The sequence below is a fragment of the Fringilla coelebs genome (genome assembly GCF_963513975.1).
Source record: "Fringilla coelebs genome assembly, chromosome: Z".
Taxonomy (NCBI): Eukaryota; Metazoa; Chordata; class Aves; order Passeriformes; family Fringillidae; genus Fringilla; species Fringilla coelebs.
The window spans coordinates 7,537,154-7,562,655 of NC_140031.1; the positions used below are offsets into that span (position 1 = coordinate 7,537,154).

The following is a 25,502-nucleotide window of genomic DNA, read 5'->3' on the forward strand; positions in this document are numbered from 1 at the left end:
TGAGTATGGTTTAGATTTTAGGTGGATTTACCAAGCAGAGATCATCTTTGTGATCAGTGTGAAGAAATACATTAGTTTGAAATTCAGCAAATTAGGATTGAGGGTGGGGAGGGGAAAAGAGCACTCTTAAAAAGCTGAGGATAAAAAAAGAAGGAAAAGATAAAATGTAAAACAAGGAAGGCATTGTCAGAACACATAGATGGAGGCAAAAGTCACCAGGAAATGACCCAGTGGTTCTAAAAGACAGAAAGAATCGGGGAATGTAGTAGCAGCAAATGGCTGAAAGTTAATCCAACACACAAAAAAAACTCTTAGTGCCACATAACTGACAGAGTAAAGAAGAGGTGGTGGCAGAGAAAATAAAATAAGAAACAGCTTTATGACTTCTAACAGACAACTGGCCCCTGAAGGTGAATTTAAAAGAAGCAAAGCAGACAAGACCTGAAGACCATTTCGAAGACTTATTTTAAAGTAGGTGAATGAATACTGAGCAGGTAAAGAAGACTTTAGAGTAGTCAAGGTGCAAGAAGAAGGACTAAAGCAAGGGGTAGTTTTAACTGTTGACACAACAAAAGGATATTTTGGCTGCCAAGGAGAAGGAAACTGCAATAGCTGTCAGCAGCCCAGATGCATCCAGAGAAGGAGAGTGATTCTGAGGTTATGAATCTGAGTGGCAGGGAGGATGTGGCATTATCAAAATCAGAAGTGAAGAGAGATTCAGAAGAAAAAAGTAAAGAGTTCTGTTTTGGCCAGATTAGGAATGATCTGAAGGCAAAACAACTGGGATTATGTGTCAGGGAGGCAGTCAGATATGCAAGACTAGATGGAACAGAGCAGAAGGTTTAAGAGTTATTGGCAGGGAGATGATAGCCAAATCCGTGTAACAGGATGTTGTCATCCAGTGGGTACAGAAATCTCCAGTCAAATCAAGGAGTGACTAAATCCCTTCCCTGACATCTCACAGAGGTTTCTACCTAGTTTCAAATGAAATTATCTAAAATAGTGCTGCAAAAACATGCATAAAAAAACCTGACTTTCCATAAAATCTAAAGATCATACTGTTTCTAAAACTAGGGCAACCACTAAATGAAAGTTAACCCGAACAATAACTTTAGCTAAACTTCAGGTCACATGCATTTAATATAATGAGATGAGGAATATGAAAAGGCCATTCATAATGGAATTCATCGAGTTAGGAATGCCATGCTTAGCTGCCTTATAACATATAATTAATGATCCTATAAAAATCCAGCAGTACGAACTCTCCTGGCTGCCCGCAGAACTCTTCTTTATGCCGGGTAGGGCAAGCAAGCATCTGCTTCCACAAATACTGCCCTTTGAGAAGTTCAAAAGCTTTTTTTCCCCGTGTTCCATCAGGGACCACAGTGCCATTTCCACGACACACTGAGCTTTGAACCATTACCCAAATCAGACTATAGCATTTGGCAACCCAGTACACTTCTGCCACGATAGACTGGTTAGTGGTCAAATGTTAAAGAAAAAGTCATTAACTCTCTTCCATTGCTTCTAACACCCCACCTTCCTCCAGATTATTTCTAATCCCCACTAAACCCACCCTCTGTTTATAGTCTTCTAACACAACAGTGAAATGCATACTGCCTGGAGATCTGTGTTGCCTTATACCACTCCCAACCATTTGGTACAACAAAAGATGTTCTCTCACCATCAAAAGGCCTGATTCCTCCTAAAGCATTGATGCTCGAATTCAAGGTTAAAGGATTAAGACCTGAAGCACTGGGTACCAGAGGAAATGAAGCCAAAGATCGAAAGAAACAGAAAAATCAATCCTCTTCGCTGCAGGAGCAGTGTGAAGAACAAATCAGCTAGGCTGAATCTAAAATTTTCTCTGCGTGGCTCTCAAAAATTAGCACTTTTATAAATATAATGGGTAGTCTGCAAAGCCTCAGCACCTGTGCAAAGCCACAGAGTTCAACTCAATACATCAGTATGGTCTGGGAAGTTTTATGCCAGAATAATTCAGTGGCAAATACAGAAAGTCCACTTCAGAGAGAGCAAGAGCTGGGAAGTGAGTGAGAGCACATGTGCTGTTATCTTTATATGTAGTCCGCAAATCTGCAAGTGGCAGAACCTAATATTTACTAAAGTTTGCCTTTTGTTTCAATTGTCTGACTGCTGAAGTGTAGCCAAGGTCACAGGAGGGGTGGGGGAGTGGGTTTTAGCTTAGTGTAGCTGTGATCATGGGCAGAACAGCAGGGTACAGAGGATTTCTTGCTTAACTTTGTAATACCAATAGCTTTTGTTCCTAGTCCTGCCCCATCAGTTCTGATATAAGCTTTAAATGGCATGAAAGTTGTGCGGGTGGGTTTAAAATTTCCTGATTCAAAACTACCTTCCAGAACATTTTGTTTTATGAGGTTTTTCTTAACTTTTCCAACTGATAAATTTCTGGGACATATGACTGTCTAGATTAAACAAAATATTCTCTTCATCCGAGACTACACAAAAAAATAAAAAGTAACAAAACAGCATGTCTGAAAAAGTAATCCACTCCAATTTATAAAAATAGAATTCAGGTTTTCAAAATTCAATTCAGGCAGTAAACTAACAGTGTCTACATTTTCCCATAAAGGAGGCATCTGCAAATGACTTGCAAAAATGTCTCTCACTGTCTGCAAGTGTTGGCAAGGAATAAACTCCTTCAGGAGATGCATGCATTTCACATATTTCAACTCAAAGAAAAAATTCTTCAAGCATTTTCAGTTTTGATGTAGGATATTACTGAACTAAACCCAGGCAGAACACTGGCAACAAACACAAGTTTTGTGAAAATACCAAAATACTAAAAAAAAAAAAAAAAAAAAATGTTTTCACCAACTGCCCTCCTAAGCTTAGCAGTGTTTCTAATACCTGAGTGTCTGTGCTTTTTGAAGACCTCACCTACAGGCTGAGTGTATCTGCCTATGGAAACCACTTAGGACATTTCCTGCTTACATCTGACACCTCCAGTCACTCAGTAGGCTTCCTGCTCAAGGTTACTTTGGACTGCAATGCGAATGATGTAATACTGCTGTCTGCAGCAGATGTGATCATGAGAACAGAATCAGAATAATTCAGGTAAATGTTAGATAGGCAGCTTGAAATCACTGTTGCAGTTGAAAGTAAACCTGAAAATTAGATTAGTGGAGGAACCAGGTCAGCAGAAATGAACTCTACTCTCTCCAGTCCGATAAGGATCACTGCCTACCCTAACAAAAAAGCCCCAACTTTAAATGCATGCAATAGGTATATGTAAAAAAATTGCCATACACTCCCCTTTATGCTTTTAGTAACCACATCAGAACAAAAACCTTTGCCCTGTACAAGAAAACCTTCTACCTTCAGAGTCTGCACGTGGCACTAATGAAGCAGAAATGTGTGTCTAAGTCTGACTGTACTCTCCCATACGTCACAGCAGACTCCAGCAGCCATCTGTTGGAAGGATGCTGTGGCTATATATAGCCAGACACCACCACGAGAGTAAGAAAAACTCATATCTGCACCTAATTCAGCGTGTGCACTATTGGCAGATCTGCAAGCACGGTTTTTTTTACTGGCCAAACAAGTGTTCGCTCCACAAATATCCTATCTAAAAATGATACAAACTTCAATGTAAAATTATCTGGAACAAGAAAGTAACTTGGTTGTTAAAAGAAGCGCTAACAGGTGGGAAAGCAGCTTCCACATATACAGATTTTATGGGCCATTTGCAAGCACAGTTGATTTCATCCCAATTTAATGTGCCAGTCTGCCAAAACAGCAAATAGAAAAAAACCAAAAATTCCAACAACCTATATTCAGTACATTTCTAAAAGTTGGCCAAGTCCTATACAGATACACCTCAAGAGACCACGGACAACTCAGAGATGACCTGAAACCTGGGAGTCTTGGACAACGAGCCAGTTGCAGCCCTGGTGAGTTTCTCCTTCAGAAGCTCAGGACTTGGACACACCCGGGAGGTGACATGCTGGAATGAAGAACTGAAAAGAAAACTCCTCATAGGAAACCAAAGGGGTGCTACCATTGTTTTTCAATTCTCTTCTCCTCAAAAACATGAGTAATGGGGCCAGCAAAAGTCAGGCCAGCAGTAGCAGAGCCATGTGATTCATTGTGATTTTTATTTTATATTTAAATTATTTGGAGGGGGGAACTGAATGAAAAAACCTGAATATGCCTGGGACAGCAGGGGGAGCTGCGAGTCTGCATTCCTCTGCAGGTCTATTTAATTGCACTGAATATTTGGACAAAAGCACATCACCACAGAAAGATGCCTGCAAGTCTAACAAGCCTCAGAAAAGAGAGTTCATAACAAAGCATTAAACAAGGAGCAACAGATAATTGTCACCTTCTCTTACTAGATAATAAAAATAGTTACATCATAAATATAAAAATCTTCTAAAAGACCCCTGACAGCACTCCCTCCTGGAAATATCACCATAGCAATGAGCATCCAAGTACAAGGGAAGTACCACTGAATCCTGTGTTTGATATTTTTGAGAAACTAAAAATACAAACTGGCAAAAATATGCATGGGTGATGTAGAATGAGGCACACAAACATAAAGAGACTTCAATGAAATTAAAGGTGGCAAATTCTACCTGCAAATCTTTAACACACCAAGAAAAAATGCTTTCACCGGGTAGTATACATTGAACAAGTGCCTGCAGATAACTGAAAACACATCTGATAGCTGCTGTATCCAACAATTCCTATTTAGAGTGCTTTGCACGGGTTTGTGTAGAAGCTCAGTGGCAGAATTGTGCGAAATCCAAGGCAAAGATGCCCATTAGAGAGAAGGCAATAACAAGACACACTAGCAGAGCCTTATAGGAAACCTAAGACTTGGAAAAGCAGGGAATCTTGAATGTTAATATATAGGCACACAGCAGCACTCTGGGGAGGGGTGCTTGCAAAGTGAAAAACTGTGTCTCCTCAAGCTGGTGCCATTAAATACATCTTATTTCCATGCCATTCAGATCAAAGTTAAGATTAAACGAAGGAGGGAAGAGTTTTAAAATTCCTTTCCCAGATGCAGATGTCAGGAGCACACACAAAAGCAGGTGCTGGGTGTATTGATAATACTGAATACGCATGGAGTGGGTACTTGAGCATGTACCAAGCATCTGTATCTGAGAGATGCAAAGCACTTTGTAAAAGGCTGTTTTATGCTAAACAAATGCATCAGGTTATGTTTTTATTTTGAATATTTTAAAGCATCTTGCACATCGGGGCAGACTTGAAAAGAAATTATACAGACAACTTGCCATTAATTGCACAAGCTACCAAGTCCGTAGCTGCCGTAAGTGAGTCTGTGGGCTCACTTACAAGCACTCCAAGCTACTGAAAATCATCCTCAATAAAACCTTCCCTGACTGCTGCACCTTAGAGAAATAGAGATCCCAAATCTGAAGGTAGTTCAGGTCCCAAATTCTAGCCCAGCTGCAGCTAGGCAAAGGGACAGGCCCATTTCTTCTCAACATCAGGGAAGGGACAAATCCAACACTGCAAATTCCTACCAGAAAAGGTATCCAAACAGGCTGAGATGGACAATCTTGCTGACAATGACAACAAAAATACCTTAATAGCACATGTAGAAGAGAAAGACAAAACAGGCACCCTTTGAAAATCTGGCTATAATTTCAAGTGGCCCCAGAGATTAAAGTTTTCATTTTCACTAACAGACTATGAGGATACTTTTCTGTATCAGAAATCAAACTCTGCACTGTATTTGCTTGTGGAATCTTTTTTGCTTTCTTCAATGAGGGAAAAAATTAATCCCTACAGGAGATGACAAGATGCCTTTTAAACTACATACCTCATTTCTGACTACAATTACCTTTCAATAGTCTGGCACAGCTGCATGCTCCTATTTGCTTTTTTTTTTCATTAAGGGTTCCTCTATTATTTGTACCTTTCCTATACCATTTATGCCTGGCAGTGATGTACATTCCCTTGTCTACAATTCTTCCTACAGATAGCAGAGGATAAATTGCAATTAGATTTTTGTAATTGTACATAATTAACTCAAAATGAGCTGTTAATTATATAGAAAAACTAACGTTTTTTCAGTTCTTGATAATATATTTTACTTCTCACTTTAGCAAGTTTCCTATTTTAAAGGTATTTCACTATTTCCTTTAAAATACCAGGATATTTTTAAAGTAAGTTTTGCTTATTTGAAGACTGAAATCAAGTTCTGTACTGTGAGATTTGCTAGAAGATCTCTCATATATGAACTGGAAGTCAGAGAGGACTGATTTTCCATTAGTGCTCTGTTGGCATTTGCTGTAACAAGAACTGTTTGATAGGTCAATTAAAAACCAAACACCACCACCACAAAAAAAAAAAAATTAAAAAAAAAAAGAACCCCACATCATTAAAAAAACCAAAACAAACTAAAAAATAAAAAACAAAACAAAAAAAAAAAACACCAAAAGAGACAGTTAAAAAGAATGTATCTCTACCAGCTCTTCCTCTTTTCTAAGACATGGCCACACACTCACACACTCTCCCTCTCTGTACTGAAGAAAACATCACTTACATATTCAAATGCATAAAAGAGATAAATGGACTTGTCTTCGATGGCCTCTTTAAGTCTTACATTAGAGTAAATTATTTAGGGACCATTCATCTGGTAACCTTTGCAAAACTGAAGATGGCATATGAGAAGAAAAACTTCCAAGTGTTTTGCTGCCAAACTTTGTAACCAGCTGGCATGGCACCTTGAGACTGCTCAAACACACAATAACTTTGAAAAATTACAGTAAATTAAACCAGGGGAAAGAAGATAGGGTGGGGAACCTTTTGAAATCTGGGACTCTCATTTTGTTAACAGCACAGGTTTTCTTCATTTTCCCTGTTAGAATATGGAGATATTTGCAGGTTTTTGGTTGCCAAGAAGCTCTGCAGATGTTCTAGGTTACATTTTTCCTCCAAGGGGCTTAATGCTGCTGCATCTTAAGCATGTCATGACTCTCCATCTTTTTTGCTACAGTGATAATACTTTGATCACTTCAGTTTGTGTGAAAATGAAAGAAAAAAGCATCTGAATACAACAAAGATATGCCAGTAACTCACAGCAGCCAAACACCTGGTTAAGCAGTGAAGAATTCCAAGAAAACTAACAACTCCTGCTGTTATGGCGAAAAAAAGTTTATCCCTTTTCAGTGGAAAGGGATCTCAAAAAGAAAAATAAAATTAGTATAACAAAGTTAAAAAATAAGAAAAAATAAGGCATTAGACTCTTAGTTTTTAAATGAATTATCAGGTCTTCCAGTATTCTCAGAACAGAGAAGTTTATTACTTTAAAGTATTCTCTCGTTGCTAAAGAAGAAGTCATTCAAAGCACAGCTGCTCATCTTGTCCACAATTCTTTGGTCAAAAGAACACCTACAGTTACAGCACAGAACAAGAAACTGTTACTTTCAGAGAAAAGGAGAAAACCTTGCCAATTTTTATTTGTTGCTTTCCTAATAAGCCTGAATCTTTTTCCAGTGTTAACTTGAATGCGACAGGGTAGGACAGAAGGAAAGTACAATAGTGTACTGATTGAAGTTTTAAATAGCAAGCAGGATGGAGATAAAGAGCTAAATATTGGTTTAATTCTGCTTCCAGTTATTTCAGTGCTGGTTTGCTCTGATCACACTGAAGTAGAGGTGCAATGAGAGGTATTTAAAAAACAAGTAACTGTCACCACCCATGGAAGATTTATCTGAGAGTTAAAGGATAATGTATTACTTACATCAGGTCCAAGTAAAGACCAAAGAGATATTCTGATCTTAATTTAAAAAGTAACAAGCAGCACCCAGAACAAAGAACTAAAACTAAGATTTTGTGAAAACTCCATTTTGCACTGGGCTAAGAGGTGGCACACAAAACCTGAAGCCTATTCAGAAAGTCACCTAAACTTTGAATAATAACAGGTCAGCATAACTATTGAGTTGACTCATAAAACAGAGTAGCCAATGAATTTTACCCTTCCTGCAGAAAAAAAGCTCTTAATCTGAAACAAATACATGAACTAATACACTTGGCAGACAACAGCAGACTGTCAAGAAGATATACTGACCACCCTATGAAGCACTTAGAAGTGAAGAGAGAAATTACCTTAGCCCCATGCTGCTGCCATTCATCATCAGAGCAAGATCTCTGGGTGCTTCAGCAAAGGGCACATCTTCTGAACCAGGTATATGGCCTCTAACCCTGGAAAAGACAAGTTAGTTGCTTCTGCAGCTGGTCAAATCACACCAGAACTTGCCATAGGTGACCTATGTGTCTACAAATGGGGCACTTTTACATGTTAAATGCTTTAACAATCATCTTTAAACTTTCAAATATACTTTTGTATTGGAAGTCTGGTTCAGGCCCAGTGCCTTTGCTTCTAAGGGTAACAACTGGGACAACCCTAGCCAGTGTAATTCAGATGAGTATTAGCATTTCAGCATTGGAAAGGGAAAACAACAGGGAAAAATCTGCAGTCTTTTCATTACAGAAACAGAAAAGTTTCATTCACAGATTACAGCACCAGAGCTCAAAGGCATCATGCATAAATGGAGTAGAACAGAATTTGTGTTCTGTTGTGTTCACACAACAGAAGATGGTTGTGTGTCTTCAAACTATGATGGGCACACAAATGATGCACCATTCTTAACAGATCACTCCACCTTCTCCTTTCTTTCCAACAAAGACAGAAAAGTCAAGATAGAGGTATTTCTTATTTATTTGACTAAAATTCCTGTTTCCAAGCTTTGCTTTTACTTGGCTGCTCCAGTGAGGCTTGAACCAGGAGAAGCCACTGAACTGCACAGACACACACCATTTTTGATAGCTGAGCAACTATTTCACATAGAGAGTGGCTGCAAACTGAAAATACTACTGTCACGTGAAGCTAAGTAGAGAAACGTGGAAAATTAAAAGCAGTTATGATGCAATGTGGCAGAAAAAATTATCAACTCACACTTTAGCTAAAAGATTAGGAAAGTTCGTTGCCAATAACTGCAAGTAATCAAACCTGCTATTTGTCATTCAATGACAATGGACCTTAACCAGCACTCCATCCAGGCAGAAGGACAGACAAAAATGAAAATTATCTGGAAAATAATTTTTCTTGTATTGTTTTTTATGCTGTTATGATGTATTAACTCAGTTAGAACCTCCTGACAATGAAGCAAAGGGTATTTGAGCTTAGCTAAACAAATTTTATTGTTAGCAGTATATAAAATTACTCTGTTACCAAGTGCAAAATGAATTATATATTTGGAACTGAAACAGAACTGTGATGCCTAAGAGATTTACCCCTAAATATCAACCCTTTAGTTCTAAAGATACTGAAATATTTTTAAGAGAAAACACATTATATTCTAGTTGTTTTCCTAAAGAGAATATGGCAAATCTGACTTCACACGCACCTGTGAAAAGATCACAAAAGTCCTCAGATTGGTCATATATGATTTTTTTCATAGCATTCTTTTTAGGTAACTAAAGTTCTGTAAACCATAAAGGGCTTTTTTCAGAAAAAAAAAGAAACTAGCTACAATAGATATAACGGTACTAACAACAACATATTACAAATATTTAAGGTGCGTTTTTTTTTTCTGAACTTATGCCTCCAAACCTGAAAAATTTCCATTAGGAACAAAAATGCACAAAAAAACTCAGTTTGTATGTCCTTCATATCTACTTGTTTTTCATTAGAGGGATGCATGCGTAGAATTAAGGTATTTGATGATTAAGAATCCATCTGTTCCTTCTTAATTCTCACCTGAAGTCATAATCCTTTGTTAGCAACTTCAGTCATTTTCAACACACACATTTGTGATTTCCTCTAAGACAGGTACTTTTAAAGCCACATAAACACATTATTTCCAATGTAAACAACAATCCAAAAAGACAAACAAAAGATGACCTAGATTACAGTACTCTCTTTTACAGTCTGAAAAGTAACCAGGAGGCTGAAATGAAGAAGGAAAAGTGATGTATTCCTCCATGGTGGTTACAGTACACGGATGCAGGAAGTGGGTTATCTAATGCAGACTCTCATGGGGTGCTGTTAGCAGCTGCCATATTAAAATAGTATGGAAATTTCCATCCCTGTGAAATACTCCAACCACCTCTTCCAAAAGACTGCAGATTTTTCCCTATTGTTTTTCCTTTCTAATGTTGAAATGCTAGTACTCAACTGAGCTGCAATGGCTAATTTAACCTGTCTCTATTCACTGTTCTGCTTACTTTAATAACATCATACCAAAAAAACAGTTGTTCCCTCTTTCTCAAAGACCATTTAGATCGTCAGAAAAGTGTTACCTTCTGCAACAAACTCACAGGCCTTCATCTCACATTTCTATGGCTGCTCTATCTCCCTTCAAGTTTTAAGCACATAATGTGCCTCAGTCTTGGCATTCTTCCTTTTCACTAGCATCACTGGAAAGAAAATGTCTTCACTACACAGCGCTCCTTTCCTCTTTCATAAATATATGGGGGAAAACCCCATATATTTTTATATATTCCATATATAAAAATATATATATACACATATATATATGTGTGTCTGTATGTAATGATCTTCATTTTTTCTGTAAAACGCACTCCTTCCAGTCCCAACCTAGGAGAGTGCAACACTTCAAAACTGACCTTTCCAAGGAAAGAAGGGAGAATGCCACATTTATGTCATCCATGCTCACACTGCCCTCTTGCCAAATGTCTGTATTCCTTTCAAGTACCGGCACTAAGATCAACCTCTCATTTTCTTCTGCTGCTTCCCTTTTCCAACCTAGTCTTTTAGCAGTGTTTTTCTTCTGCCTTTCTTTCTACCACATACTGTTTTCCTCTGCTGCTTTCCACAGCTGTCATACTGCTTCCCAACAGTGTACACTAACAAACTAAAGTCTCCTCTCCTCTGAATCACTCTTAGAAATTGTGCCACAAGCCTTGCCTATCTTGTTTTATTCTATTTATTGTTGCCTTGTTCTGTTCTCCCACTTAAATCAACTATTGTCCGTGCGCTTATTACAAATTTTAGAGTTTTTTAAAAATTCTAAGTCTCAAAATCACCTGTTATAATCCATACGGGATTGGTGTAGTTGCTGTTGTTTTAGGAGCAGGTTTGCTTCTTGCTTAGTCAATAAATGTTGGAGTCGCTCCTTTTCAATTTCCAGCTCCATTTTTTGAAGAAGCAGCTTCTGCCTTCTTTCATCATACAATCTTTTGGCCAACTCTGTTTCCTTAGGGCCTGAGTCAGTGCTGTGATTCAACCTAGAACCTTGACATTGCCTGGAATGATCATAGGTCTTCTGAACTGTCCCCGAGTGTTTCCTAAGTACCTGGCTGACATAGCAGCTCTCTTCCATGCTCCCTGAGTTCCCCACATCCCTCCAGGCACAGCTATGACTCACTCGCTGAGGGCATGCACTCTGAAATTCACTTGCCCACTGGTCCATCTCCTGAGCTTGCTTTACATGGTGAGGGCTCCTCTGCTTGACTGGGGAAATCATATTGTTGCACTTTCTGTGCACGTCGTTTTCCATTGAATACTCCTTCAGACACTCCTGATGGTTGAGATGCATTTCAGTCCTGTAATCATGATTATTCCTGCAAGGCTGAGATAACACAACACAGGCTGGGCTTACAGCCTTCAGCGCTCTGCTGTTCTTATGAAGAGTCCAAGGTTCCCCAGCACCCAAGTACGAGCTGTCCAGCCCCAAAGAGTGCTGCTGGCACAAGCTCTTCTTACTGGATACCTGCAACAGGAGAAAAAGTTTCCTGTAAATCACTAAAATTCATCTTCGTCCATCAATTTCCCTTGGTAAATGTGTTCTCTTAGAAACAGAGCTGCTGGTCCGTGTTGATGGACATACAGCCAAACCTGACAAAATGTTTACCAGAACACAGACAAAAATATACTATCAAATCTACATTTCATTCCATCTACACAAGTGTAATAAATGTAAAACTACTGTCTGCAGGATCCTCAGTATAAAATGAGTCACTTCAGAGTATCAAGTAGCTGTGAGCATCTAGGGTTACATAAAATCAACTTGAAGAGTGGCAAAAAACATTAAATGTTAAGGTTTGAAAATGTTTAATTTTGAATACTGAGCCAAAAAATCCATTCAGCCACTATAAATACTCTTTGATTGGCTATTACACAGCAGGAGATTTGATGTAAAACATTTCACCTTGCATTGAATGGTATATTACTTACCGCTGGAAATTTGATGAGAGTTTTTGAAATATCTTTACAGAAACACAGATAAAAACCAACTACTTTCTGTAAAAAATGGTTGTACATCAAAAGCTGTCATTTAAATACAAAACATGTTTAAATACAGCTATAAACGTAAGTGATTTTTCAATTAAGCTGGGCAAGTGATTATAGTCTGATAAAACTCTGAAGAAAACAAGCAACTGTAATTCACATTTGTCAACCCAGTACAAGCAAATTCTAGTGGTTTTATTATAGCCATGGATATTATGTAATAGACATCACAATCCTAGTTACATTCTGGAGTATCTTTGCACTAAGGCTCATCTAGGCAGTTAAGCATTTGAGCTTTTATGAATATCACAACAGCAGTGTATCAGGCACACACATTTCTTTTGCTAGAATTGCGCATTAATTTCAATAACAAACTGAATTTAAGCTCCTCCAGCCTTTGGGACCTTCCACAAAGATATGGGACTTTTTAATTACAGAAGCTAGATTTGTCAAAGATAGCAAAACTACCGCAGTGTAAGTGGTTTAGCAGAGAAATTTGGATCCACTGAAGAAAAAAAAGGTATGTTTTGCCCTCTGGGAATGCTTACAATAGAGAGGTATTGTGCACACAGAGTGCAAGACAAGTCAGCCAGACCCAAACCACTCAAATTTAGGAATGCAAGCAAGCGTCCAGCAATGATTAGAAGAGAGTTATAATACAAATCTATGCAGCATTTATATGTATAATTTAGATTCTTTTTTTAATAAATAAACAAAATACCAAATATACTCTGGTGCCCTTCAAGACAACCAATTACAAGTTTCTTGTAGACTTCACAGAATGTAAATTAATGTGGATTAGCACCTGAATACTGATATTTTATTATTTCCAGTTCTGTGCATACAAATATATCCTCTCTCCCATGTGATTGAAAGCCAAGGATGTCATGTTTTGCCCCAAAGGGCTCAGTGAGTTGGAGGCATTTGCATTAATGTCAGTGCTAAATGTCTGAGGAAGGTCTGGTGCTTGGACTGGGTGAAAAGTGCAGGACACTAAAATATTTTAAAGTCAGAGGGGCTGGCAGGGCAACTGAGCAGAAATGCAACATGCTGACAAAAAGACGGAGTTTTGTTATTTATTATTTGCAGCATGCCATCCTTGTTGGCAATATTTTCCAGACAAATAAAGGCTATAGAGCCCTTTTAATCTGAATTAGACAATACAGAAAAGGACCATGCAGTCTCTCATTTCCCACATCACCTGTTTCTGGTTACAGAGAATTTAGGGCACCTACAGGAAGAGGCTTTCAAGGTGGAGGGCTCTCCAGTCTCCATGGACAGCAGAAGGTCTCAGATCTGAATATATTCTTAGAGTAGCCTATCAGGGTGCTCTAAGGGTGGTCACAGAAAGCAAACACCTGTCCTTCTGCAGCCCATAAATAGTAGTTAAAAAGAACACACATAAAAAAAGGAAACTCAAAAGATAAAACGCCTGAGAAACCACCTTTATTTTAGCAGTTTGCTGACTGAAGAGACAAGAGAATGTTAGGAAATCTAAGCACATCAATGAAGATTTTACAAAATAATCATCAGGTTTAAGAATAAAGGTCCACATTGCAAATTAACTTCATGGCTGAGACTCTATTACGAGTCCCTGAAGGCCCTAAAAGAGAGGTACCAGTTAGCATTTGTTGACCTTGGCCACCATTAAGTCTGCCCTGATGGTCTCAGAAATGGCATTGACATTTAAAGACTTCATAACAAGGCAGAGAAACTTTAATGTTATTTCACAGATACAATATGTTTGCAAGGGGAAAATTCTCATTAATGTCATTGAATGTGAGTGGGATTTTCTTATTCCTTTAGAAGGAAGAGGTCATGTGAGGCAGGAGACTGAGTTCCAACATGCCTTTGATGGCTACTCAGTACTTTTCAGGGTCTAACTCCAAAGAAAAATTAACTATTGGGAGTCAGAAACTAGTCAACAACTTTTTTTTAGTAATTTTTGGGGTTTCTGCTAAAGCCATAATTGAAACTACATCTGGATGGTAGACATTGCAGGGAAAATGGACTGACATTTACACTTTTGAGGGATAAAAAGAGAGTGGTGTGTGACATGACAGATCTGCAAAATGCAGGCCAGGTAAAGGGGATATGTAGAGGAAAGAAATATTGTGAAGACCCACCTACTTCTGTGAGTCTAAAGATACACAAGCATAGGGAATCAGGTAATTTTACAAGATGAGTTTAAGAAAGATACTGCCTACAGGACACTTGGGAACCATGACGGGCCATGGTGGAACACCTGTGCTTGCTCCCCCATGGAGCTCTTCCAGGCTTGCTGTGCCGTATTTAAAGATACAAGTTCCTTTTACTGAGGCTTAAACAAACTCAAGACTTCCCCTTGTAAGGTAAGGAGTTAATAAGACTTGATCAGATGAGAAACTCTCATGAAACAAGGAGATAATAAAAATGGTTTTAATAATCTTGAGAAGGATTTGAAGACGGAGACATAAGTGGAAGTCTACAAAGTCTTTACTGCAACCCCAGTAATTTTTGCTCAGGGATTCAGCACAGAGCTTAAACAAACATCCAGTCCTTAAAACTTCCTACGAACAGACAAACAGTGCACCAGTTTTATGCACGCAGCATTATGATCTCTGCAAATTGTTCTTAAATGCAACTTGTGTGCTTTGCAGTTCTAATTGACAGTGCTGGCAGAGGAAGCACAGTTACAGACTGACTCCAGCACAAAGGGCTTTGTACTGCAAGGGATGAACTAGTAACAAAGCATATCTTTACAATACCAGCACAAGGTCCAGACAGATTTCATTACATGTACAAACATGTTTAATAAACAGCCCAAAATCATTACCTTGAGAAGTCCTGCATTCTGAGAGACAAAAGCTGGCATCCTAGCTTTAGTACATATAATGTAAAATACAATGCCGTTAGAGCAAAATTGCTAGAGATGTTTAACAGCATTAGGAGTTTAGTTCATAGCACACCTGGCTGTAGCTTTTAGCTGAAATATGTCTGAATCCAGGAAAAAGAGACAATGAAGTAAAATAATTCTCAGCTGTATCTTGAGGACATTTCTCTAATCTGGATTTTCAGCTCAGGAGTTTCTTTTGGTGGGGGAGAAAGTGGAAGGAACATATTGATTCAGAACTAGTCTGTTTTGCTGATATAAGTGAGGATGCTGAAGGAAACCAAGAGGAATGAACAGAAGCAGAAATACAGAGCTTTAAAGATATTTAAAGATGACGCAGAGACACACAAAAACACCTTCAAGAGCACCATGGGGACATACTTAATATTCTTCACCAGTGTAATTGTTCTTTGTACCTGATCTGCAAAATTTAATAGGAAAAATTTTTCATTGGAAGCATTGTCAAGTCCTGGCACAGGCTGTCCAGGGCAGTGGTGGAGTCACCAGCCTTGGAGGTATTTAGGAGACATGCAGACGTGGTGTTTAATGACGAGTTTCAGTGGTGGACTTGGCAGTGCTGGGTTAATGGTTGGACTCAGAGGTGGTTTCCAATGTAAAGAATTCTGTGACTCCATCTGTGACCCAGATGACACCCTCACTAAGGTATACAACCTAAACTTGGAACTCAGTCGCCATTCTGAAGGGAATACTTGATATATGGGTCTCATCCGAATAAAGCTTGGCTTTGGGTTTCAGGTCTATCAACAGTATAAGCACTTGCTTCTGTCATCAAAATGAGGCAAAACGAGCTTATTATAAATAAGCTCAGATAGGATATAGGGGCAACTGAAATGCTGTTTTTAAGAACAATTACATCAAATTATAGGACTATTTGAAGTACATTCCTAGTGATTAAGGAGCTATTCTTTCCAAGATTCTGTAAGAATTTAATAGGGAGAATGAAAAAACATAAAGATTTTAAAGCATATTAATAGGATCTACTGAAGTCTATAAATTTTTTTCTTTAACTTATATAATCCTTTGTTAAAATCTGCACCATAAATAACCCAATATCAGTTATTACAAAGTGCCATGTAATAGTACAGCAACTGTCTCTGTCACTACATAAGATAAATACAGTAGATAACTCCTAAGGTAAGCCAACCATTTTTCAAGCAAGAAACAAAGCACTATTTTCTGTAGAAATTATGTATAGCTATGATTGCCATATTCCACTGAATAAAACAAGTGGTCTCAAATGAAAAATACTGTGAATGTCAGCCACCAACCTGTATTTTTCCTGTAGAAATCTACTGAACGCAACATACTGAATAGGCATAGCTAAAAAAAAAAATGTAGTATCACATCACAAAAAAGTGAATCTATAGCTGCTAGCTGACAGCAGAGGAACACCTCCTATGTTTGTGCTGCCTTCAGTACTTTTTCTCCTCTTTGTTAAGAGGGTTTGAGCTGGCATGCCAGGTGCACAAAAAAATGTGCATTCAAAGTAGCATGTGAGCATTTGCTGGCGCTCAGCTTTAAGTGTATATTTTGCATTCATAAACATGCCACCCTTCTTCTCCAGCTACCCAAACACTGTGGATAATTGCTAACAAAAGCTCCCATTTCAGATCAGCAGACTGGTTTTACGCTGCCTGATAAGGCAGTTAATAATACAGTGCTCCAAGAAAACTAAAGAGAGGTGTCTGAGTGCCAAGTGTTGGAAGTCACTGTGAGCAAAATGTCCATTAAGCCCACACGGTACCCACATGTGGCAGTGCAATACGTGGCCACTAAATTTAAGCAAACATGTTTGCTTTTCAAAACAAAAATGTATCATTCCTGTTCACACTACAGAAACATGCCACTACACTAATCTTGACAGTACCAGGTCCAACTATTAAGATTCAATGTGCTGCCAACATTACAAAAATAATAATAAAAAAATCCCAATCTTCTGACTTCAATTTTTTACTTCTGCCCTTTATTTTACCGAAGAATCAGTAGTTCAAGACCTAGATAAATATTTCAAAAACTATACTATTTGTGAGCAGAGCAGGTCACTACCATTTCCCAGTGCATTTGGAGTTCATGTGAAATAAGGGCAAAAGAGTGATGAGCTGCATTTTTAACATGGGCATATACAGAATGGTTGTCTAGCTGACAGAGAATGTGTAATGCAACATCTGCACCGTACGCCTTGCCAAAGCCCATCCCAAATAAATGTAGTGCATTCTCCCTAGTGCAATTAACTCTTGTACTCTGGCAGGTTGTGCTAGAAGATCATCAAGGTAGATTACCTTCCAGCATATGAACTAAATACTTACAGGTGTTATATCATCAGTTATTACTTACAAACTTCTGCATTTAACAAGACATCCAGGCAAATGAATGATCTAATTTATGAATTATTTATAAGAATTTCACAGCATGCTCCTGGCGTCATCCATGGCCTTTTCCAGGTCATATGACACCAATTAGAGCTGAATTTTAAATTATTCAATAACCTGAACTCTCTTGTCATTTAACATATAGATATCAATGCAGTAAACAAGTTAAGTCTAATGGGCCCTGGAGGTTTGCGTTCCTCCACCCATCAGCAGCAGAGGCTGTATGCTACCACTGGAATAGAAAATAATAGAATGCAGCAGTCAAAAACATTTGCAAGGTTTTAATAAGTTATTTTGCCTCCCTTAGGGATTTTTGTATAACTTACAAGCCCTGAATCTAAAACATATTAAAGTCCTTAGCTATGTGCTTTCAAAACAAAATTAGGACATAGCAAAAGAGCAAGTCTGACACTAACCCTAATTTAGGCCCTTAATTTGAAATGTAGTGGAAATTATGGAGTAAGCAAGATTTACTATGCACAACTCATTACCTTCAGGCTCTCCTACAGCAGAGCCAAAAATAGCCCCTCTCCCAACACAGATACACCTGCCTATAAAGATAAGGCTACACAGAGGAAAATGGAAATGTTAATTTAACAGCTATCAGTTGACAGTGCACAGTTGAGGTGCATCTCATATTCCTCACCATTTGGGTGGCAAAAAGACTTCCACCATTCTTCTGTCCCAACAACACTGGAGACACTAGTGATGTAGAAACCCATCAGGATTTGGGTACTTACTTCAAGACATCACACTTCAGAGAGGTTTATGATTGCACCACATCACTAAAAAAAAAGTGAATGTAACAGCCTCCGAAGCAAAGACACAATAAAAGACATCATAAAACCATAATTTTCCATGATGACTACAAGAAGAACAAGAAGATAACAACAAAGACGATGAGATGAACAGCACCATTAGATATTTTATTGTGCCTCAGCATGAAGTCTGCAGGAAATGCATGGCAACTATTTCATGTCCTGGCTCCAAATCTCATGAGCATGTGAGCATCCCCCCTATTCACTGCTGATCCACCCTGAGAAGTCCAAGTCATATGGTAGAAAACTTCTGAGATTGGGCGTGCTCAGTACAAGCCTAAACCCTGCCTAACACCAACAGACTTATTTTTATACTACCTGCGCCTCAGCTTTCTGAAGGCTGCTAAACTAAACCCCAGATCCACACCTCCAGACGGCCACTTGCAGACCCCTGTCTTGGAGGACCCAGCAACTCCATTCATCTGCACACACATTTCCTTTGCCCACTGCTTTGAAAGGATTAAAAAGTTTCCTGAGATCTATCCAACACCAAAAGGAAAAGATAGAAAGGGAGATGCTCAGCTTATCCATTTAAACACTATAGCAAGAAGTTCTCTAGCTACTGCTGTCAAGATAAATGCCAAAAAAATGATGTTGAGAAAACATCATGCCAAATAAGTAAAAACACACATATCCAAAATGTCTAGCCAGATTAGCAAGAATAAGGATTTAGATAAAGCACACAACATTGGATTTTCTGCTCCCTGACCTTATCATAGGAGGGTGCTGCAACAGAGTTCTCCGTGGTTTTTTAAACTTTTTAAACTTTTTAAGAAAAATAGCAGAGAGGGGGGGGAAAAAAGACAACTGCCTAATCTCTCAGCACACATTTTAAGAACACACAAAAATAGCTATAAGGGATTTTATTTTGGTTGGCAGCCAGATTTAACTTCATTGCTACACTGGGCAGCATTTGATTATTTCACATTAAGGGCAGTAACATGTTGGACGATAAGAGGGAAGTTCATATTGGTTTTCATTAAAGAGTAATATCCACCACATATTTGGTTTTTCAAGGTAACTTTTTCAAAGTTATTTTAAAAAGCAAACAGTTTTCCACTTGGAATCACAAGTTTAGCATATCACAGACTACACATGTTCCCAGCTATTGCCAGTCTCTTTAGAATTCAATCAACTTTTGCTCCAAAGTCATGCTTTCATAGTTCTAGTCACAAGACAAAAGGGCAAATATACTGTGACCCTTCTAAACAGCCCCGATTACTGTGATCAAACAGAAGCCATATACTGATGTGGAGAAGAAGGTTCAGAGTTTGATGTGTGAAGATTACTGCAGAAGTAGACATTGAATCAGCATTTGCCAACATGCACCTCACCATGACAGCCAATATCACCTTACCCCTGTATTTGCAGTAGGGATAATTCTGGTACCCACCGGGCAAGGATGAATTTTAAGTAACAGCCACTGTTCACTCTGAAAATTACAGAAAATTTTACTTCCTTCAGGTGTCTCCTGCAGCATCCCTGGGGTATGGACAAAGGCTTTAAAATATTTTTGCTACACAAAGAAAGGAAGAGATGATATCTAGGAATTAAAAGCATGCTCAGAAGTAGGGACAGTGTTTTGGGAAAAGAAGAAAAAAAAACCCACAAAAGAACAAGAAAGTTATTTAAATAATAAAGAAATCCCACACATGCAAAAGCAGAAAATCTTTTGATTTTAAGAGTGGAAAGGTGTGCCTAAGCAAGCGTTTTCTGTCAAGAGTGTCCTTGCACTAAGAGCTACACAGCATTTAGATTCTGCTAATGATCCCATCTCTGGGAAATAATTCATAAAAAGTAAACAGTAATTTTCATATGCCTGCCCTTTTGATCTTACATTTGTAGGGAGTATCCTGAGGCTAGCCATGGGCGCCCTCATGGCTCTGGCTGATTGACCTCTAATCTGCCCCTCAAGTAACGATCATGCCAAGGAATGACAACAAGAGTTGCAGACATTTCAGTGCAATCTCATTAAAGGCAGACTGACTCACTTCATCTTGTCAAAGAAGAAGTTTCATACAAGAAATAAAAGCTTTTTAGAGGGATTATTTCATTTTTAATGATGCTGTTCTTTGGAACAAAGACTGGAACAAGCCTAATGCACCAGGACCTGACTGGTACAGAGCTTTACATTAACTGGCCAAATGCTGGTGCAAGACACAGTTATGTGGTAAACAGTCTGGGCAGCAGAAAATTAAGAGTGTCTTCCAAAAGAATCAGGTCAGAACCATAGTACTTGACCTCTCCATATTTCAAAAAAGTACAGATATCATTTATAAGATAGAAGTTGTCTAAGTGACTGTTCACATCTCATCAGCCACACAAGGCTGTGAGCTTTGATATCCCAGCCTGTGTGGGTTTTTACCCCATTCTAACCCTTAGTAAATGCAAGAGGGGTCCTTATGTCCGTATGTCTCACTGAGTATGAAGCAAGGAGAGAAAGCAGCCAGTCCAGAGCAGCTGACATCCAGAAACTCACTGTCATGCCAAAACTTGCCATCATGCTAAGGTGAATAATTTATTGAAAAAATGGAGTGAAGAAATTACAAATTAATTTGCTGGAATCCAAAGAAATTGGAGCACAGACTATCTCCTATACTACCGTCATACTGAAAAACCATGTGTGCTCCCAACACACTGCAAAAATGCAACAGCAAGATAAATTAACAAGTAGCAATAGAGCATTAGAGCTGCTACCAAAGTGCTTAAGTTGTGCCTGAATGGTGGCACAACTCTATCATAGGCATATATATACCATATATATTATGCTTCCACTTCCTGTTTCAGTCTTTCCATAGTTCATATCCCTACTCTTGTCATATTCTTTCGCCTCAGTAAGAAGTCAACATCTTAATTTACAGTTACATAAGAAAAGCACTCCGCAAATTGAAAGGATTTGAATTTTTTTGACTAAGAATATTTGTAGCTGGAAGTTTTGTGCAAACTACAACCAGTCCTGAAGAAGTTACACCTAAGCATGATACCTCATGATCTGTTATCTAATCTAACAGTCTCTGCATCGGACACAAGTCCCTGAGACCTCTGAGCAACACAGGCAAATGATCTCATGGGAGTCTGGAAGGCTCAGCTTGCTGAACATAAAAATTCAAGGTTCTCTTGGCACACAGGCTGTGATTTCAGTGAGAGATTAAATGTTTTCTCTTTGGCAGGCTTGCAGTATGTCAAACAGGTACATAAATTAACTAACGAAAGACTGCATGCAAAGTTGAACCAAGGAATAGAAACAGGTATGGAGAAAATAGCAATCTCTCATTCCCAGGGTAAGCCAGCTATTGCCTTTTGAAGCTCACCACCAACATGCTGACTCTACAACATTCCCACCATACTTGAAATGCCACAATGGATGTCCCAGCAGACATTCCATGTATGGCTGAGGCTCCTTAAGAGCTGAGGGCATTCTAAAGTGGATTTAGTACTCTTGGAGGTGGCAACCACTGACAGAGGGAAATGACCTCTGATATATCAAGCTAAGAAGATCAACTTCCTCTTGACCTATGGAAATGGATCTTTTGCAGTCCTGCTTAACACCATAAAGTATAGCAATATTGTCACAGCTATTATTTGCATAAAATGGTGCTAGATGTGTTGTAGAGCAGTTTGACAGTCCAGCGTAATGGGTCTCAGCTGCAGAATATTGATATAAAGGCTCTTCTATAGTAACCATAGGCCATTAGGTTGTCTGAATGGACATCCATCACTACCAGCTTGTGTGAAGAAGAACATTAAGTTAAAAAGGCATGACCAAGAATAAATTGAAAGGCCCTTCACTACGCCAGGGCAGTAGTGACTTTGTGAGGCAATCGCTTTCACTCTGTGGCAATGCAGTCTGGACAGACAGACCAAGTAAAACCACCCACTGGTTTATTAAAGTGAGTTCAGTTTCATAAAGCTCTCAAAGTCTCAGCAATTGCAAGAGCCAGAGGAAAGGACAAAGCTGGGCCTTGGTCACAGGCACACAAAAAAAATGCAAAAATCCTTGAACAAAGCTGGGCCTTGGTCACAGGCACACAAAAAAATGCAAAGCAACTAAGTATGTTATCATAGTCTCACATTAATAGTTAGCAAAACACTGTGCCCTGCTTACAAGCTGCAGGACAGGGACAAGGAAGGACAGTTTCCAGGTGTGGACCCCTACATTATAGTCCTTTCAAGTTGCAGATGTGGACCTTCCTTTCAATAGAGAACCATTATTTTGTTGTGTCGTGCCAATTTAAGAGCTCTATTGTGATAAGCAGGTACTCCATACCTCTTTTGTGCCATTTCCAGCCAGTATCCTAATACACATGCATACAAAAAAAGAAAAATCTCTTTCCCATATGACAGCACTTAATGTAGCAAATATAAGACAAATTAAATTTGACCTTAATTATTCTCAAGCAGGGAACCAATTTTTTTATGGGCTATTTTTTCCCAGGGTAAACCATAGAAGTTTGTGGGTTTTCTATTTTACCTTTCCTCCGGTTTATCCTTCCCCACTTTGTGAACTCAATCTGTACAGTAAGAGTGCACAAATGCTGAATGCAGAAACAGCCCATGATGCAAAAAGCAGAGACAGGCCATGATGCCAAAAGGTATACATTTTTGAAGTTCTGACAAAATTCCAATGCAAAGTTGAACCCTCTATCTGGGTTCCCAGGCCACTTCTTTGGATAGACTTAGTTAATAAATGTATTCTGATTACCAGGCTTAAGCCTTTCTTATTCCATTTGAAAGAGCTGCACTTCAGCTCTCCTCCTTAAACTCTGGATTCAACAAAGAATAGTAACGCTTTGAGGCTGAAAATCTCTAAAACCACTCAGTGCCAACTTTAACAGGAGCAGAATTAGGTCAACAGTAAAATTCACTCCCTCCAGGAACAGAGGTTGAACCATCCAGTTGAGCAGAGAAGAAATTCTCACTGCATGTTTTCATATCTGTAAAGTCCCTTGGGATTTGTAAATAGTAAAAAAAAAAAAAAATAAATTTTCAAATGTTGTAGAGCAGAAAGCACTAGCCTACTGGAGAAGTAAAAAAACAGAGATTGTGTATCCCTCATGGTTACAAATTAAATAAGTACATCTTTTGAAGTGTCACAAACATGATGGGGGAAAAGACATGAAGTTGCAAGTATTTGGAAGAACTGAGTGGGAGGGGAAAAAAAAAGAAAGAAGGGAAAAGAGTCAAGAAGAAACCCAAATCACATTGGTTCAGGCAGGTATTTAAAGTGAATTTTCTTTAATTAGCTGAACTGTAATACAAATTAAAACTGAATTTCTTCTTCATAGTATATTCATTGGAGGGGAGGGGATGCAGCTGGCTATTTCCAGAGCAGTTCAATCTAGTCCAGTTCTGCAGGACTGAACAGGAGCCAGTTTCTGTCCTTCTCAAAAAGACCAAAAAGCAACTTGGCAGCAGAAAGTCTGACTGCAAGCTCCATCTTAGAAATACTTATTAAGCATGACAAACCTGTGGCAATTGTGACTAAACTCATTAAAATCACTACAGATTATTTAAAGTCTTCATGCCTGACATTCAAGTCCTTTATTATGCTTTAAATGTCCAGGAAAAGAAGCTGTAGGCACAGGGCAGAAATGAGGGTTTTAATATCACAGCAGATCGTTATGTGATGAGCAAAAGGAGTCTGGTCCCACACCGTATCTTTGGCATGAAATGTTTAACTGGATTGATTATAGCATTTCCCCTTGTTTTTGAAATCTTTTGCTTTCTGATGGCAGAACTGTTGATGATACAAATGCCCAAGCCCAGCTTTCAGTCTGGATAATGACCAGAAGCAAAGTAATCAGATCTCTTGGATCAGTGTCTGTCTCATGATATGAGATAAGATTAATAGTTTCATGCTGATTTGCCATTTCCTAGAGTAGTGTTAAATTACAAATTTACAGGGGGGTGGGAGGGGATGTGTACCGTATGAAACTCTCAGAAAAGGGCAAAACCAAAGCACAGTTATCATAAGATAAAACCATAAAACAATCACAGCCCTTGGGGGACCAGGAGCTCTGTGCACTCTGTGCAGCCTCTCATGTGTCAGATCATCACAGGGTGCCTGGTTATTTCATGATAAGATTATCTAATGTTAATCTCACCACTAGAATTGCCTGCAATAAAATGTTACAAACTTTCTAATTTTAATTACTGGGTTCCTGAAGATAACTACTTCAATTCTGTTTGAGGGAAAAGAAAATAAAAACCAAAACAAAACAAAAACACTCCCCATGCTTTCTCTGAAGCTGGGAGTACTTCAAATACCAAAACTATATTTGATGATTTTCTATGTCTTTATTTCTGTGACTATTAACTCCTTTCTTCCCTTCTATATTCACCCAGTCACCCTGACACAGGAAAGTAAGCGCCTATAGCATAACACAGTTTCTTCCATTTAATTTCACAAACTACATCCAAAAAGTGCCAAATACCTCAAAAGAAAAACAGAATGCACCTACAAGTAAGCCTTCTTGAATAATGCAAAAGGGGGAACTTTTCCTAACTAAAAATTGTCAATGTGATGACCTTAGCATTAGCTAGCAATAGTGGCAACCCTGACTGTAACAACTCTAACAGCAGAAGCAAATGAGCTAATTCCCTGGAGAAGATTTCTGTGGAGCAATCTCTTCAGAACCCACCACTAAATTACAGAAGAGATAATCTCAGGTGTTAGTTATATTAACTGGTATTGCAACACATGCACACACACACATCCTCCTTGCATTCTAATTCTTATACCTGCAAAGTTTTTATAGCAAATATCTCCCTCCCACTACCCCAATGCCCAGTGGCAAATGACTGCAGAGCAACACATGCCATTTACTGCCATTTACTGTCATAGGATTTCAAACTGCAGACAAGAATTTTCAAAAGGAGATACTGTGCAAAAATCCTTTAGGGAATTAGTCTTTGGGGGCAGTGGGATTCCTCAGGAACACAATATTAAATAAGAAGGGAAAAAAACAAGCTTAAGGACTCAGACAAATTCAGGAACAATACAATTTATTCATTGTATCAACTTGATATGGTCCAAAACCACATTGTCACTGGGGACCCTTGTTAACTCCTCAATAGGCCACAGTTTGGGTCTGATACTACATTTTTTGTCAAATCTTATTATTATTGAATAACGGACTTCATGCTACAAC

General features: G+C 38.6%; 1 protein-coding gene across 2 annotated transcripts in view; it reads right to left on the reverse strand.

Moving 5' to 3' along the window:
* The window catches only part of KIAA1328, a 171,377-nt gene that overhangs the window by 46,074 nt on the left and 99,801 nt on the right, over window positions 1-25,502 (reverse strand). For both annotated transcript variants that reach the window (XM_084225000.1, XM_084225001.1), the window contains exons 7-8: window positions 11,068-11,753; window positions 8,125-8,220 (exon numbers count right to left, since the gene is read on the reverse strand). In XM_084225000.1, coding sequence (XP_084081126.1) covers window positions 8,125-8,220; window positions 11,068-11,753 — 782 coding nt within the window. The remainder of the gene's footprint in view (window positions 1-8,124; window positions 8,221-11,067; window positions 11,754-25,502) is intronic.